The sequence below is a fragment of the Cervus elaphus genome, chromosome 18 (assembly GCF_910594005.1).
Source record: "Cervus elaphus chromosome 18, mCerEla1.1, whole genome shotgun sequence".
Lineage (NCBI taxonomy): Eukaryota > Metazoa > Chordata > Mammalia > Artiodactyla > Cervidae > Cervus > Cervus elaphus.
In genome coordinates this window covers 81,796,655-81,813,664 of record NC_057832.1, presented here as the reverse complement: position 1 = coordinate 81,813,664, position 17,010 = coordinate 81,796,655, and the positions used below count along the sequence as shown (strand labels likewise).

General features: G+C 37.1%; 1 protein-coding gene and 1 long non-coding RNA gene across 2 annotated transcripts in view; one reads left to right on the top strand and one right to left on the bottom strand.

Moving 5' to 3' along the window:
- Nucleotides 1-461: 461 nt before the first annotated feature.
- Nucleotides 462-17,010, top strand: part of LOC122674009 — a 25,209-nt gene continuing 8,660 nt past the window's right edge. Inside the window, exons 1-3 of the long non-coding RNA XR_006334866.1 lie at nt 462-521; nt 4,109-4,232; nt 7,965-8,110. This is a non-coding gene — a long non-coding RNA (uncharacterized LOC122674009). The remainder of the gene's footprint in view (nt 522-4,108; nt 4,233-7,964; nt 8,111-17,010) is intronic.
- GTPBP10 (GTP binding protein 10) overlaps nt 10,636-17,010 on the bottom strand; it is a 27,511-nt gene continuing 21,136 nt past the window's right edge. Inside the window, exons 8-10 of the mRNA XM_043871975.1 lie at nt 16,707-16,784; nt 14,431-14,554; nt 10,636-11,319 (exon numbers count right to left, since the gene is read on the bottom strand). Coding sequence (XP_043727910.1) covers nt 11,057-11,319; nt 14,431-14,554; nt 16,707-16,784 — 465 coding nt within the window. The 3' untranslated portion in view covers nt 10,636-11,056. The remainder of the gene's footprint in view (nt 11,320-14,430; nt 14,555-16,706; nt 16,785-17,010) is intronic.

Here is a 17,010-nt window from a genome sequence, read left to right as displayed (position 1 = left end):
TTATGCTTTGAAAATTGTTTTAATAAACTGTGTTAAACACAGGATGTTTAAAGAACACTGTCAACTAAAAAAAGATGTACAACTTGAGAGCTGTGAGTTAAGTTTTATTTGGGGCAAAATGAGGACTGCAGCCCAGGAGGCAGCATCTCAGATAGCTCTGAGAGACTACTCCAAAGCAGCAGTGGGGGAAAGTCAATATATAAGGTTTCGGTGAAGAGGGAGTTCAATACCATGAAGCACTCATCTTACAAAAGGTTTCTTGTTAGTCATGAGGATCTGCTATCACCATGAAGGGATTTAGTGCTTCTCTAGATATGAGGAGCTACAAGGATTGAGATCATAAAATCTGTTCCTAAAAACATCCAACTATCTAAAGACCTGTCCCACGAGATTCCCTGGAGCACAGTGTGCCTCCCTCCACCCTGAACTCCCTCAGGGGTTCTTGAAGGTCAACAGCTATAGCAGCATGGGGTTCAATTTCCAGAGGCAGATGGCAAAGCCTTTGTTGTTCAACGCTCTTGGTAAGTGCCAATTTGTAGCTGACAACATTGATAGTAATTCTGTAAATTTTATTCAAAACGAACTTCACCAGAGTCTGTTAAAGTCTCCTAGCATAACTGATACAAATGATGTAGTAGAATTTTGAAAAACAAAATGAGAAACAGAATAATTGTCTCCAAACTGATTTTTCAGAGACAAGATAGTCCATCTTAAGAATGTTTTATTTTTTATGAGCTTTGCAAATAGGAACCTACAACCTTGTTTTTACCTTGACATGTAGAATCAAGAGATGAAAAATAATAACATTATTTTAAAAAGCACAAAATATAAAAACCACAAGCAGTTCTGCCTATTTTAAGACTATAACATGAAAGTAGGCTCCAATCTACATTGTTACAGGTATTTCACAAACCAAATGTGATTAATGTCACATTTAAATTTTTTACTAAAAAAACATGCTTTCTTTACTTCATAGATTAATTTTAAAACAGATAAATCATTAAATGAGATTGTTGCTATGGATGTGCCGTGTGCTTAGTAGCTCAGTAGTGTCCATCTCTGTGATGCCATGGACCTGCCAGACAAGAATACTGGAGTGGGTTGCCATGCCCTTCTCCAGGGGATCTTCCCAACCCAGGTATCAAACCCAGGTCTGCCTGCATTGCAGGTGGATTCTCTACCTACTGAGCCACCAGGGAAGCCCGTGGAAGTCATGAATTATGATTAAATACTAAGTAAACTTTGTAATAGGTTTCGCAGGTGGTGCTAATAGTAAAGAATCCGCCAGCCAATGCAGGAGGTGTGAGAGGTACGGGTTGGATCTCTGGGTGGGGAAGATCTCCTGGAGGAGGAAATGGCAACCAGTGTTCTTGCCTGGAGAATCACACAGAGAGAGGAGACTGGTGGGCTAGAGTCCATGTAGGGTCGCAAAGAATGGGACACGACTGAAGCAACTTAGCACGCAGACTCACAAACTCTGTAAACAATATTTTATAATATACTGATACTTCAACATACTTAATTTTTTTGCCATTAGAAAGATTTTTTAGGAGTAATAGCATCAATGGTGTTGGATGTTGCAGGGGAAATTGTCTAAGCATGGATGTATGAGTTTTGTTCAAGAGGAAAAAAATTAAAGCTCTTTGGCAATATTAACCCCCCGAAACAAAGATTTTTATTTTAAACTTCCTAAGATACATGATTATACATTCTAAACAGGTAAGGGCCCAAATAATATAGGGAATTCTGACCCAACAAATATAAAATTAAGCTGCAATGATCTTTTCCTGAAAGATAATAGGAATTGTGTTTTATTGCAGTTTCCTTAAATAGGTTTAAGAAATTAATAATTCAATAATTTCAATATTGATAATTAAATATAGACACTACATCCCTACATTGCTTCCAAACAATTTGAAGGCAGGAATGAGGTCACTAGAGCTCTCTAGAAGCCTGTGTTCTACTGAGTATTTTTTTTTTAAATGTATACCATACTTATCTGTTTCACATAGTTAGCATATAACCACATGCAACAATACTGCTGTATTTTCAGTTATTTCATATTTAAGGGTCCAAAATATACTCACAAAATATTATTGTTTGTGAATGTCAACCAGTTTTTAATTTATATTCTATTGGAAACATGCCACTCTGGTCATACATGCTAAATGTATTCTGAAAATAACCAAAGATGACAATTCACAAGCAGAGTCTCACCCCCATATAGAAATTCTAATTGCCCTGAAAACCTGTAGGTTAAGTTCTCAACCTTTGAAAATGAGCAAAAATGTTCCAGAGCAGTCACTGTAGCCATGTATTTGGGCTTTGTATTTACACATTGTTTTGTATATTTATACATATTTACAGCATTAGATTTGAGACCTAAAGGTGGCCACACATTAGTCAGCTAAGTCCCATATCAAAAATAAAATGAAAAAGGAATTGAAGAGATTTTGTGATTCGAATAGCACAGACTTCAGAAACTGAATGCTTAGACATAAAACTCCAACATTTTTCTTTAACTAAGAGGTCATCACCATGGCTTTATGGCTTTCAAGCAGTAGTCTATATATCAGTGTGTTATTAATCAAAGAGTACAGTCCCTACCACGAACTTGGATCAGATACCACAAGCATTAACTTTGCCTTTCCCCCAAAGAATCATTTTCTTTTGAAGAATTAGGCAGTTAAGGCAGATTTTAACAAAAACTTATCATATACTCAGCTTAAAAATGGAAGCTCCACCTAGTTACAATAATATATGTACCTAAGTAACGTGTCATTTACCAGTTAGGCAAACATCTTTATCTTGAGGATAAAGTCGCTTTTGAAAAGTGATTCTTTATTTTCTCATTCAAAAAGAAACACTGTGTAAAAAATATTAAAGAGTTATATTTGTAAGAATAACCTCCAGGTACCATGTTGGCAAAGGTCCAACAGATTATACAGGTCTGGAAATTAGGAAAAAAGACTTCCCTGGAGCTCTGGGTTCGTGGCCAGTGTTTCTGAGTAGGAATCAGGAGGAAGGACAGTACAGTAACTTCATGATTTTTAGAAATTTCCTTCCAAGATGCATGGATCCTTGGGAGGAATCAAACCTTAAACCCCACTCAGCTACCATCTTAAACTTGTAGTTTCCAGCCTCAAAGGAATAGGACTTGGGGAAGAATGGAAAAGGAGAATGTACTGAGTATTCTAATGCAATGTACATTTGTTGCAGGAAGGGGGTCCCTTCCAGCAACAAAGAAAGTGAGATGCATAAAAGTTAAATAATTTGCCTAAAGTCAAGAGGAAGTTAAGTGGTAGATCTTCCCAAAAGGTAATTGTCATTCGTCAATTCTCCAGAATCAAGACAATCTCCAATTTTTGGACTTCTGCCTCTAAGATCTTGAAAATGAAAGTGCTCAGTCATGTCCGACTCTTTGCAATCCCATCGACTGTAGCCCGGCCAGGCTCCTCTGTCCATGGGACTTTTCCAGGCAAGGATACTGGAGTGGGTTGCCATTTCCTTCACTCTAAATGCTCAATGAAGTTATTCCTGAACTTGCAATGTCCTCGTACTGTCTCTTGGCCCACTCAAATCTACCTAACTCGCCCCTTCTTTGAATATTTGTATCCTCCCTAAACAGCATAGTTCAACCTCCAATTGTAAACTAGTTATAATTAGCACATATTGTTCCATGCATCAGTCATGTTTCCATGACATGCATGTTTCCATGCATCAGTCATATCTCACCATAGTATTTCTCCAAATCTATGACTACAATTCAGCAAATTTAGATTAATGAAAAAAACCATATACTAGTTTTCAGAGGGGACTGTCAAAAAATGACTATCTATAATTGGGAAGTTGGCAAATATAGTTGGGAAGTACATTTATACTTGTAAAGTATACTTGTAAAGTACATTTATACTTATTGAAAAGTGCAGAAAGAGAAGTAGGGAAACATGGGTTGAATATGTCCCTCAAAAATTCATCTGCTGAGGTCCTAACTCCCCCAGCATACATTAGGATGTAATGTTACTTGGAGGTCAGGTCTTTACTCAAGTAATCAAGTTAAAAAGAGCTCATTAGTATTAGCCTTAATCCATATGGCTGTTTTTGTTAGGAAAAGGGAAAATCTGGAGGCAACCTCACACACAGAATGTGCCATGCAAAGATGACAGAAATTGGGGTGATGCTTCTACAGGCCAAGGAGTGCCAAAGGCTGCCAGCTAACCACTACAAGCTAGGTGAGTGGCATGGAACCTATCCTCGCTCACAGCTTTCTGAAGGCATCAATCCTGTTGGTACCTTGATCTCCAACTTCTAGCTTCTAGAACTGTGAGACTATAAATTTCTGTTTTTTAAGTCCCCAGTTTGTGACGCTTTGTTATGGTAACTTTAGCAAAGTAATACAAGAAATAAGGGAAGAAAGTTTTGGATAAATCACACAGTGAGATGTCATATTTAAAAACTGTTAGCGGAAGACTTTCCTGGTGGCTCAGTGGTAAAGAATCCACGTGTCAATGCAGAAGACATGGGTTCAATCCCTAATCGGGGAAGACTTCACATGCCATGGAGCAACTAAGCCTGTGTGCCACAACAACAGAAGCCACTGCAATGCGAAGCCCATGCACTGCAACTAGAGAGTAGCCCCCACTCGCCACAACTAGAGAAAAACCCACACAGCAATGAAGACCCAGCACGGCCAAAAATAAATAAAAATTTATATTAAAAAACTGTTAGGGGAGTGAACAGGGGTACCTGTTTATTAAGGCCCAATAAAGCCTTGCTTCCCTGGTGGCTCAGACGGTAAAGAATCTGTCTGCAATGAAGGAGACCCAGCTTTGATCCCTGGATTGGGACGATTCCCTGGAGAGGGGATTGGCTTCCCACTCCAGTACACTTGCCTGGAAAAGTCCATGGACAGAGGAAGCTAGCAAGCTACATACAGTCCAGAGGAGGCTGGCAGGCTACATATAGTCCATGGGGTCAGAAAGAGTTGGACATGACTGAGTGATTAACATGTGAAAAAAACAAACCTGTTAGGAAAGTGTAGTCTACTATCACATACGATGACAACACTTGCTCCTGATCTTCGTTAATAAAGTTACTAGTGAAGAGGGGAGGAAGTCAGGAGGGTAGGGGATTTGTACAAAACAGTTGGCTTAAAGTACAATAGTTAATTGAAGGCTTTTTCCCGGAATTGCTTTCAGGTGTTTTAAATCTGTCTTTCACCATGGATTTTTTTTTCCATTTATTTTTATTAGTTGGAGGCTAATTACTTTACAATATTGTAGTGGTTTTTGCCATACATTGACATGAATCAGCCGTGGATTTACGTGTTCCCCATCCCGATTCCCCCTCCCGCCTCTCTCTCCATCCCATCCCTCTGGGTCTTCCAGTGCACCAGCCCTGAGCACTTGTCTCATGCATCCAACCTGGGCTGGTGATCTGTTTCACCCTTGATGGTATACTTGTTTCAGTGCTGTTCTCTCAGAACATCCCACCCTCGCCTTCTCCCACAGAGTCTAAAAGTCTGTTCTGTACATCTGTGTCTCTTTTTCTGCTTTGCATATAGGGTTATCGTTACCATCTTTTAAAATTCCATATATATGCGTTAGTATACTGTAATGTTCTTTATCTTTCTGGCTTACTTCACTCTGCACCATGAATATTTTTAACCCAGTTTTTAAAGAGAAACCTGTATGTTAAACGTTTGATGAATGTGTTACAAATTTGGCATTATGACATTAATGGGTCCCATCACTTCATGGCAAATAGATGGGGAAAAAGTAGAAATGGTGACAGATTTTATATTCTTGGGCTCCAAATTCACTGCAGACAGTGACTGCAGCCACGAAATTAAAAGATACTTGCTCCTTGGAAGAAAAGCCATGACAAACCTAGACAGCGTATTAAAAAGCAGAGACATTACTTTGCTGACAAAGGTCCGTATAGTCAAAGCTATGGATTTTCCAGTAGTCACGTGTGGATATGAGAGTTGGAACACAATAAAGGCTGAGCACCAAAGAACTGATGCTTTCTAACTGTGGTGCTAAAGAAGACTCTTGAGAGTCCCTTGGACAGTAAGGAGATCAAACCAGTCAATACTAAAGGAAATCAATCCTGAATATTCATTGGAAGGACTGATGCTGAAGTTCCAAAACTTTGGCCACCTGATGTGAAGAGCCAACTCACTGGAAAAGACCCTGATGCTGGGAAAGACCGAAGGCAAGTGGAGAAGGGAGCGACAGAGAATGAGATGGCTGGATGGCATCACTGACTCAATGGACACAAGTTTGAGCAAATTCCAGGAGGTAGGGAAGGTAAGGAAGTAAGGACAGGAAAGTCTGGCTGCAGTCCATGGGGTCACAGTCAGACACAACTGGGCAAATGAACAACAACAAAGCATGTGAGTGTTCTGGGTCATGTTTTTATAGGAAAGGTGATGTGTGCTCAATAGTGTTCTTACAATTTCTCTTGACCCTGACAGTAGTACCAGTTCACAGAAAGATTTATTTTTAAAACTGAGGCTCCATTATTACACAGTACTCTTATTTCCCCCCATTAGAACTTGGTAGACCAGGGACTTTTATGTATTCAGGGGGTTTTATTTACTCTGTCATATAATTGTGTTTCAAATCCATCCACAGCCCTAACCTTTTACTCAATGTCTGCTCCTGACAAAATATTTTCAGTCTCCCCAAATGTAGCAAACCATATACAAATAAAACTCACTGTATGTTTTAGCTTTATAATAGTATCCTTTTTCTTAAGAAAATTATACCATAGCCTTCCTAAAGCCTTTTATATAGAAATAATACCAATAACAATATTTGATAACAAGAAAATGAAGGCACTGGTCAGAAGATACAATTTCAGAAAAATATATTGAAATATGTGTCATGAACAAAGGAAGCTCTTGTCCTTTGCTTTCAACTTTCAATGTACTCAGTTTACAAAATAAATAGGAAAAAACTGCCTTGCCATATATTGCTCCAGAATTATTTATAAATTGCACACCCTGTTCTTCAAATTCCAAGTATTTCAAAGGAAAGGACATGTTTCAGATAAAGCTATACTTCACATAGCTTGGTATCTGGGTACCCCAAAGGATTTGATTTCTATTATGAACACATTAATAATACACACAAAGGACATTATTTCCTCTGAATTCTTCAAAGTACCCAACAATTATTAATTAAGCTACTATCATATAACAAGAAACAAAACTTTTAAAATTAGAAGTGCCTAAAATTAGTGGTTAGTTATGGTCCAAAAAGGTAGTTGAAATCCAGCTGAGACACTGAGCCCAACTTTTACTCTACAAGAAAATACTCCAACTTTCCAACTACATATTTTTCTCTTTTTTCTGCTTTTCTCATTCCTGTCACTTATTTGATTTGGCTTTCCCTTCAGCTGGCTTGTGACACACATTCAAAACTAAAGAGATTCCTCTGATATGTTCCCTCTTTTGCCACTTCCAGTCACAAAACAGAAAACAAATCAAATGCTTCTCTGAAATAGCTCTTCAAGGAAAAAAATAGATATTTTTCATTATTAAACTCTGCAGTAAAGGCTGTACCATGTTGTCTGCAAACATTTATCAACAATGTTTGTATCTTAATTCCCAAGGTATAAACTTTTGCAAGGCAAGCTATGTTTAATTATAAAATACTTTAGACTCATAAAAAGTTACAAAGCCAAAACAAAACACTCATGTACCTACTATCCAACTTAACAATTTGGTCTTCAAAAAAAATGCTGCCATATTTTAAAAATGTAAGTGTCTTTTGTATAACTTTTACTGTTTATATTACTGATCATTTTCATTGTTTTTTAAGCTATAGCTTGTAAGTATACTTATATGCTGTTGCTTTGAAACATTATTTTTAATGTACCTTAATGGTATATTGTTGTCGCTTAGTCACTCAGTCGCATTCAACTCTTTTATGACCCTATGGCCTGTATCCCGCCAGGCTCCTCTGCCCACAGGATTTTCTGGGATTAGTGGAGTGGGTTCCCATTTTCTCCTCAGAGGATCTTCCTGACCCAGGGATCCAACCCGCGTCTCCTGCACTGCAAGAGGATTCTTTACCAGCGAGCTGTCATGGAAGCCCCAAAGGTACATTACAAATTGTATTACAAATTTCTAGATGGAACTTACCTTTATTAACTGAAATCTTATCAGAACTTTGTAAACCTCAAGAAACTGGGAAATATTCCATGTGTCTGTGTATATTTTTAGCAAGAAAAACAAATCTGTAGCTTTCATTAACTTTCTCCAAAGAATCTCTGACTTCTGTCCTCACAAAACAAATGAACACTGAGCTAAAAGAAAACATAACTTTATAAGAAAACTGGATAAAACCTGAAATAAAATACCCCTGACCTAATTTTTCCCATTATGAAAGCAGATTTTTTCCCCCTGAATAATAAATGTTTATTACTTAAAAGAAAACAGTAATTTAACATAAAGGTCATTTTGCTATGATTATTATGGATATATATTATAAAAAGAACAACATAGTAAGTTTCTGAATTTTTTTCTTCCCATAGGTAAAAATCTTTCCAACCTCACAGTATAGTATACTTAATACTTGACAGTGTCTGGTGATATACATTTGTGATTCATGATGGTAAATCTATCTGGTGTAGTAAGCTCTGCATGAACTACTGGGACTTGGTAAAAATTTGTTATACATAGTGTATTGATACCCTGGCCGTTCAGTACTATAGCAATTAAGGATCCAAAAAGTATTTATTTTGAAAGATGAAAATGAAAAAGTCTTGCTTAAGGACAAAATAAATGGCAGTTAAAGTATTTATTTCAAAATAAATGTTTAAACTTATTTTTTATAAAATGAAAAAGGAATTTAGATTTTCTTCTTTAGAGTAAAAATCAACCATCAAAAAAAGGGATAGAGGGTACACTTTTGGTAGGAAAATAAAAATAATGGAACATTTTAGTGAGTTACATAAAATGTTTCAGTTAGTCGTAGAGTAGTAACCTAGGTAATAAAGACATAATAAGCTACAATTCCTCTTAGTCCTCAACACATATCTGCTACCCTTTGTTACAGCAAAAAGCAAGATTATGGTGTCAGAAATTCACCGGATGAAACTGTCCTCACACACTGCTACTTGTTTATACTTAGGAGATAACAGAAGTAGAAAAAGTAGAAATAATAGAAAGAGAGAAAAATGAGACTCAAGTCATAAATGTAAAACATACCCAGTATGAAACCTGGACACTACGATCAGTAGAGATGTTCAAATTCCCAATGCTTTCCTCACTCTTTTACTTTTCTGTAAAATGCTCTAATCTCCAGCAGCTTCTGCTGTTCAATGTGAGATCCTTGAGGGCAGCCGGTCCTATCTATTCTCCTCAACACTGTACATGCAGTGCCCTGCACAGTGCCTGACACAAAGGAGAAACTCAATAAATACCATGCATGAAAACAAATACAAGAAAAGCCAGTGATCTGGGGACTGGGATGGGAGGTAGGAGTGGAGAATAGAAAACAGAACAAATAAAAGTGAAATAACACTTGTAAGACACTCACATTGTCATATCAGAAGAAATTTAAGTAGAATGATATGGACATTTTTATTTAATACTTGTTAAGGGTTCCCATTTTCTCATTTGAAAAGACCCTGATGCTGGAAAAGATTGAAGGAGGGAGGAGAAGGGGATGACAGAGGATGAGATGGTTGGATGGCGTCACCGACTCAACGGACATGAGTTTGAGTAAGCTCTAGGAGTTGGTGATGGACAGGGAGGCCTGGCATGCTGCAGTCCATGGGGTCGCAAAGAGTCGGACATGACCGAGCAACTGAACTGAACTGAACTGAAGGTTTCCCTGGGGGCTCAGATGGTAAAGAATCTGCCTGCAATGCAGGAGACCCAGGTTCAATCCGTGGGTCAGGAAGATCTCCTGGAGGAGGGCATGGCAACCCACTCCAGTATTTTTGCCTGGAAAACCCCATGGACAGAAGAGTCTGGTGGGCTATAGTCCATGGAGTCACGAAGAGCTGGACAAAACTGCACAACTAACACTTTTACTTTTCAAGGCTTCACTTAGCGTTAAATTCCAAAACAATTTCTAACAGTTTAAGAGTAGCACTGAAGAATACTTTTCAGAAGCTCTTTAACTTGCTATTATTCTATAAAAACAAACAAAAAAACTTTGGGAAAGTTTATATAATGAACTCATTTAGGCAAAAAGATACATGCATAAAAATATCCTGTAGGAACATGTGGTTTTCTCTAAGAACTGGAAAGCCTGATGCAAAAAGATTGGAACTTTTTTTTTTTTTTTTTTACTATATATGCTTTTGCACTGTTTAAATTTTATTTTTTTTTAAATATGTGTATTTTACAATAAAATACATTACAAGAAAATGTCTAATTTTAAGTATTTTTGAAAGTCAAGAAAAATTTAGAAATTACAATCTCCTGAGAATATATTGACGATTGATAATATTCCTTAATACTGTACTTCCTATTTATTCTCTTTACTAAAATATGGAAGTAGACAGTGAAACAGACAGAAAATGAGATATACATTAGTGTGTTCCAAAGGAGGAAAATAATATTCATACTTAAGAAAGAAAAAATTCCAAAAGCTAAAACTGCAAAGATCTATCTGCTGATTATCAGTGATCTTTATTATCAGTGAATATGTTCAAATTCAGGAGTTTGAGGTTTTTCAAAAAAAAGAGAACTAGTACAAATTTAGGAGAACCAGGTAATGACAAACTCAAAAACAGAAATAAAACCTAGTTGCTCTTAAGGAATCCTTTTTTATAACCTTAAAAATTATCTCACTAGAGACATACATATAGAATACTATAGGATGTTATTACAGGTGGATGACCATAATATTATAAACTGTCATTTTTAACTCTCAGTTATTTTTTTATCTGTTGATAAACTTAACTAAACATCTTTAAAAATATGGTTCTTGAATGATAGTTTATACAGCAGGTTAGTGACAACCAACATTCTAAAAAATGTTCGTCAAAGAGCTTTCAAATGAACACAATTTCAGTATCACTTTTAATACATTTAAGTTATATCCATTCTAGGACTCGAAACAGCATTCTTTGATGGTGGCTCACTATAAGATACTGTATTGGAAATATGTAGATTAAGCAACTGCTTCTTATGATATGCATCATTTTCCTGGTTGGCGTGTTCATCCAGAGATTTCCTTATACAGTTCTTTAGTTCATCAATTCCTTCTCCAGTAATTGCAGAGATGGGGATGATTTGTTGGAATTCCACAGTCCTCTCTGGAATCATGCTTTTTTCAAATAAATGCAAAAATTCTGAAACAACACAAATATAAGCTGATTTTCATTGTCTTTGAAAATAAGTCAACTATGCTAGAGGTTTCATTTGTGAACCAAAAACTTAGCAGTTTTTCTTTTTTCCTTCTCTAATAAGCTCTTAGCACCTTTGGTTTTTACTAACGACAATGGTAAGGTTCTTGGCACATGAGTGGTGCTCAGTAAATATTTGTTACATGAATATATTTTAAACTGAATGAAGTACAAGTTCCCAAGTAATGGTAAACAGTGGTAAAAAATTTGCCTGCCAATACAGGAGAGGCAGGAGACGCAAATTCACCGAGTTAGGAAGATTCCCTGAAGTAGGAAATGGCAACCTACTCTAGTATTCTTGCCTGGAAAAATTCTATGGACATAGGAGTCTGGCGGATTATGGTCCATGGGATTACAAAGAACTGGACACGACTGAGCACACAACCCTCCAATCAAAAGATAAATCACACAAGATTATTTACTTACAGAAGCAATACATTTTGTTTTGGGGCAGTTCAATAACGTAAGGCAACACAGACTCTGAGAGCTTTTCTATAAAAATAAAATCATTTGTGACTTGGGATATTCTAGTTTGCTTCAGCACACAGGTGGCCTTTAACTGTCCAAATTTAGAGACTTATCATCACTGGTACTAGGAGCCATACTAAAATTGAGAACAATTCAAGGAGAGTTCATTTTAGATGAATCCAATATTTCACCCCATTGGGGCTGACAACCGTTAGGTAACTTTTGCTTCTTCTTTGCTACCAAGGCAACAGAAGGGAGGATGGCATACTGATGGGATGGATCAACACTAATATCACCTGGAAAGGCTGGCTAAAAGAGATTAACCAAATCAATACAAAGCTTGGTTTCTGGGATTCATTTAGCCCCAAGGAAAAGAGAGGCTAATTTGGAAATTATCACTGAGGTGACTATATAGTTTTTATTATAGGCCAAAATAGCCACAAACTCCTGAGTTACCCCCTCTCTGGTACCTCTTCTGAAAATTCCCTTTTCTGCAAGATCAACCAGCAAACAGATCTAATGACCTCATAAAACAAATGACATAAAGGAATAAACATTTTATTATTTATAAATATTTCGAGGAATATTTATACCCCCAAAGTAACTTATTAACTCAAGGGCAGGCCCAATATATACATAAGGGTTTTTAGGAGAAGAGAGAGGATCTTCTGGTGCTGTCTGATAGTCCTGGTACATTATAATTTATTTTCCTCAATTTTTATCTCAAGGATAAAAACAGGTTAAGTCTATTTAAAAAACATGTTAACCACTTACCTTCCATCCTACTTTTCTCATTTGTGCAAAAGGTCCTCTACTAGACTCAGAAAAATGAAAGCATCATCTCTATACGGTAGAGTGTGTTCTGCAAAGGTCAATATTCAAAACAATGGAGAATCCCTTTAAATTCCTTTATACAAAGTGGTTCATTTAGGGACCAATTTCACACAAATCCTTTAGAAGTAACAGCATCTATTATTCTGTGCCACAGATACAAACAACTCAAGTTCCTTTTAGAAGATTAATACTCTCCAGAGATCTATAGACCTGGCACTGCAAAGATACATGTCTCTTTAGAACTACTAGCCCTGTTTTTAAATTCATGATGTACTAGGGGAATGAAGTTTTAGAACTTGTGAAATAAGTTAAAAGTGAAAAGACTTCATAGGTATATGGTGACCTTTTCCTCTTCTGAACCAAATCCCATTAACTCTTTAAGAGCCCAGTTTAAGTTTTACTTCTTGATGATGCCTGAACTTTTCAGCTCAAATTAATCTTTCTTCCCTTCTATGTCTTATAACACATTGTCCATATGACATTTAAGTTTCATATGGTATGTGTTCTTTCTTCAAACACACTTTTTTTTTTTAAGAGGAACAGGTTTCAGTTTTTTTCCCCACTGATTATAGTACACTGAAGTCTCTGCAAATAGTAGGTATTCATTAGTTCAGTTCAGTTCAGTTGCTCAGTCGTTGTCTGACTCTTGGCGACCCTGTGAACCGCAGCACACCAGGCCTCCCTGTCCATCATCAACTCCCAGACTTTTCCCAAACTCATAATCCATTGAGTCGGTGATGCCATCCAAACATCTCATCCTCTGTCGTCCCCTTCTCCTCCTGCCCTCAATCTTTCCCAGCATCAGGGTCTTTTCAAATGAGTCAGCTCTTCACATCAGGTGGACAAAGTATTGGAGTTTCAGCTTCAGCATCAGTCCTTCCAATGAACACCCAGGACTGATCTCCTTTAGGATGAACTGGTTGGATCTCCTTGCAGTTCAAGGGACTCTCAAGAGTTTTCCCCAACACCACAGTTCAAAAGCATCAATTCTTCGGTGTTCAGCTTTCTTTATAGTCCAACTCTCACATTCATACATGACCACTGGAAAAACCATAGCCTTGACTAGATGGACCTTTGTTGGCCAAGTAATGTCTCTGTTTTTTAATATGCTGTCTAGGTGGGTCATAACTTTCCTTCCAAGGAGTAAGCATCTTTTAATTTCATGGCTGCAATCAGCATCTGCAGTGATTTTGGAGCCCCCAAAAATAAAGTCAGCCACTGTTTCCACTGTTTCCCCATCTATTTCCCATGAAGTGATGGGACAGGAGGCCATGATCTTAGTTTTCTGAATGTTGAGCTTTAAGCCAACTTTTTCACTCCCTTCTTTCACTTTCATCAAGAGGCTCTTTAGTTCTTCTTCACTTTCTGCCATAAGCAGAAATGTGGTGTCATCCACATATCTGAGGTTATTGATATTTCTCCCAGCAATCTTGATTCCAGCTTGTGCTACTTCCAGCCCAGCATTTCTCCTGATGTAGTCTGCATATAAGTTAAATAAGCAGGGTGACAATATACAGACTTGACGTACTCCTTTTCCTATTTGGAACCAGTCTGTTGTTCCATATCCAGTTCTAACTGTTGCTTCCTGATCTGTGTATAGATTTCTCAAGAGGCAGGTCAGGTGGTCTGGTATTCCCATCTCTTTCAGAATTTTCCAGAGTTTATTGTGATCCACATAGTCAAAGGCTTTGGCATAGTCAATAAAGCAGAAACAGATATTCATTAAACTGGCACTAAATGAATGAGCAGGTTTACCTTTAGGATTCTGGAGTTGGTTCATCAGTACATGGAATTTATCCTGTGCATCTGGCAAGTCCATTTTATTTACTGCTAGGAGTGCAGGTTTTGTCTGAAGTTCCTCTTTGTACAATTCTAACTCCTTTAAATCAAAAGAGAGAAACCAAATAACTGTATTAAAATATCTATATAAATGACCTATTTGGTAATGTCTTTTTTTTTTTTTTCGTTTATTTATATTAGTTGGAGGCTAATTACTTTACAATATTGTGGTTTTTGCCATACATTCACATGAATCAGCCACGGATTTACCTGTGTTCCCCATCCTGATCCCCGCTCCCTGGTAATGTCTTTCTATACTTTATAGGCCTGGGTATTCTAGGGCCCATTCACACCTCTGAAATCAGTAAGTGATTTTGTGCCTAGAGACAAATACAGATACTGGATTTCTATTAAGCACACAGATAAAATTGAGAACTAAATAATAACAATTAATCCTATGCCTGTATTATTCTTGGAAAAAGTAAGTATGCTTAGAAGTAAATCTTTGTGACCATGGATTAGGTAGTGGCTTCTTATATCTGACACTAAAAGTAGGAATAAAAGAAAGAATAGACAAAGGGGACTCCATCAGTTTTAAATTCCATGCTTCAAAAGGCAACAGAAAGAAAGTTAAAAGACAACTGAAAGAATAGGAGAAAATATTTGCAAATCATATAACCAATAAGGGACTTGAATCTAAATTATAGAAAACTCTTACAACTCAACAATTAAAAGACAGCTCAATTTAAAAATGGGCAACCAATCTGAATAGACATTTCTCCAAACACATACAAATGGCTAATAAGCACATAAAAAGATGCTCAACACCATTAGCCACGAGAGAAATGCAAATCATAACAACAATGAAATACTACTTCATTCCTACTAGGAAAGGCAAAGTAAAAAAGGTAATAATGAATGTTGACATTAATGTGGAAAAGTTGGAACCTTCATACATTGCTAGTTAAGAGTATAAAGTAATTCAGTGCTGCAGTCACTTTGGAGAATAGTTTGGCAGTTCCTCAAAATGTTAGATTTACCTTATTATCCAGTAATTTCACCCCTAGATATATATATATACCCAAGAGAAAGGAAAACATACCCACACAAAAACCTGTACACAAATGTTCACAGCATTATCAATAATAGGAAAAAACATAGCTAGGAAATAGGATATAAAAGTCATTAACGTAAAAGATATCATGTTACGTTAGAGAGAAATCATATGGCTGGATAGAGAATGTACAGGGTGTTGCTTGGGGGAAGCGGGAGAGGGTGCAGGAACAATAGAGACACAGTGCTTGGTAGGAACCCAACTCTGCCTCATATACCATGTTCAGATTAGACTTCAACCTAACCCATTGCTATTGGGGGGCCATCAGAGCAGCGAACAAACATCTGCTTGGTTCTTTAACAAAGATCACTCTAGCTACCTAGAAAACATGGCCTGAAAAGAAGTAAGGGGCTGACGATTACAACAGTGCGAGTGAAGACAAATAGCTGCATTTCAGAGAAATTTAGGGCATAAAACTGACAGGGCCTGATACAGGTGGTGAGAAAGAATCACTACTACCCAGGTTTCTGGCTGACATATTCAATAATGTTCTGAGGGAGGCTGGAAAATTTTTTTAAAAAGTTCAGTTCTGTGCGTGTGCTCAGCCACTTGTGATGTCCGAATCTTTGAGACTCCACAGACAGTTGCCCACCAGGCTCCTCAGCCCATGGGATTTTCCAGACAAGAATACTGGAGTGTGTAACCATGGCCTCCTCCAGGGGATCTTCCCGACCCAGGGATCGAACCTGGGTCTCCTGCCTTGCAGGCGAATTCTTTGCCACTGAGTGACCAGGGAAGCCCAAGTTCAGTTCTACACATATTAAATTTGAGAAGTTAATGGAACATCCAATCAAAGATATATAATAGGCAGCTAATCTAAAGTACAACCAAACTATCTGGGTATCAGAGTGCCTAAAAAGTAGACTGGGAAATAGTCTGAGAAATAGGAATTAAGTTAAGCAAGAGTCAGTCTAAGAATTTATATAATAGGGATTTGGAATCAAGGAAGGTTTTATTGATTACAACAGTTTGAGAAGTGGATGAATATCAAGGAACTGGAGACAGCAAGTTTAGATTATTCTTTAACTGCCACCAAAGTTTGAAAAAGTAGAGCTAGAAGATATATTTATTCTAATTATCATATGTTATTTCATACAGTCCTATGTCCCTACATACTAGACCAGATAGAAAAACCTACTTTTGAAAGCAGTATTATGGTTTCAAAAGCAGTTCTGTAATGAGTTTGGGAAGAAAGCCGAAATCCAGAAATATCAACCTGAAAAAAGAAAAGGAAAAAAGATTGCCTTTAATGAAAGAACGACAGCTATACAATTCTGTTTTGAATAGTTTCACTCTTTCAAGCTATAAATAATTTCTCAATCTATACTCTTTTGATAATTTAGTAATTTGAAATGAGAGAAATTGATATTTTAAGATCACTGTAATTATTCTTATAATATCACAATCATTAATGAGAAACTAGTACAGAGAAAACAACTTAT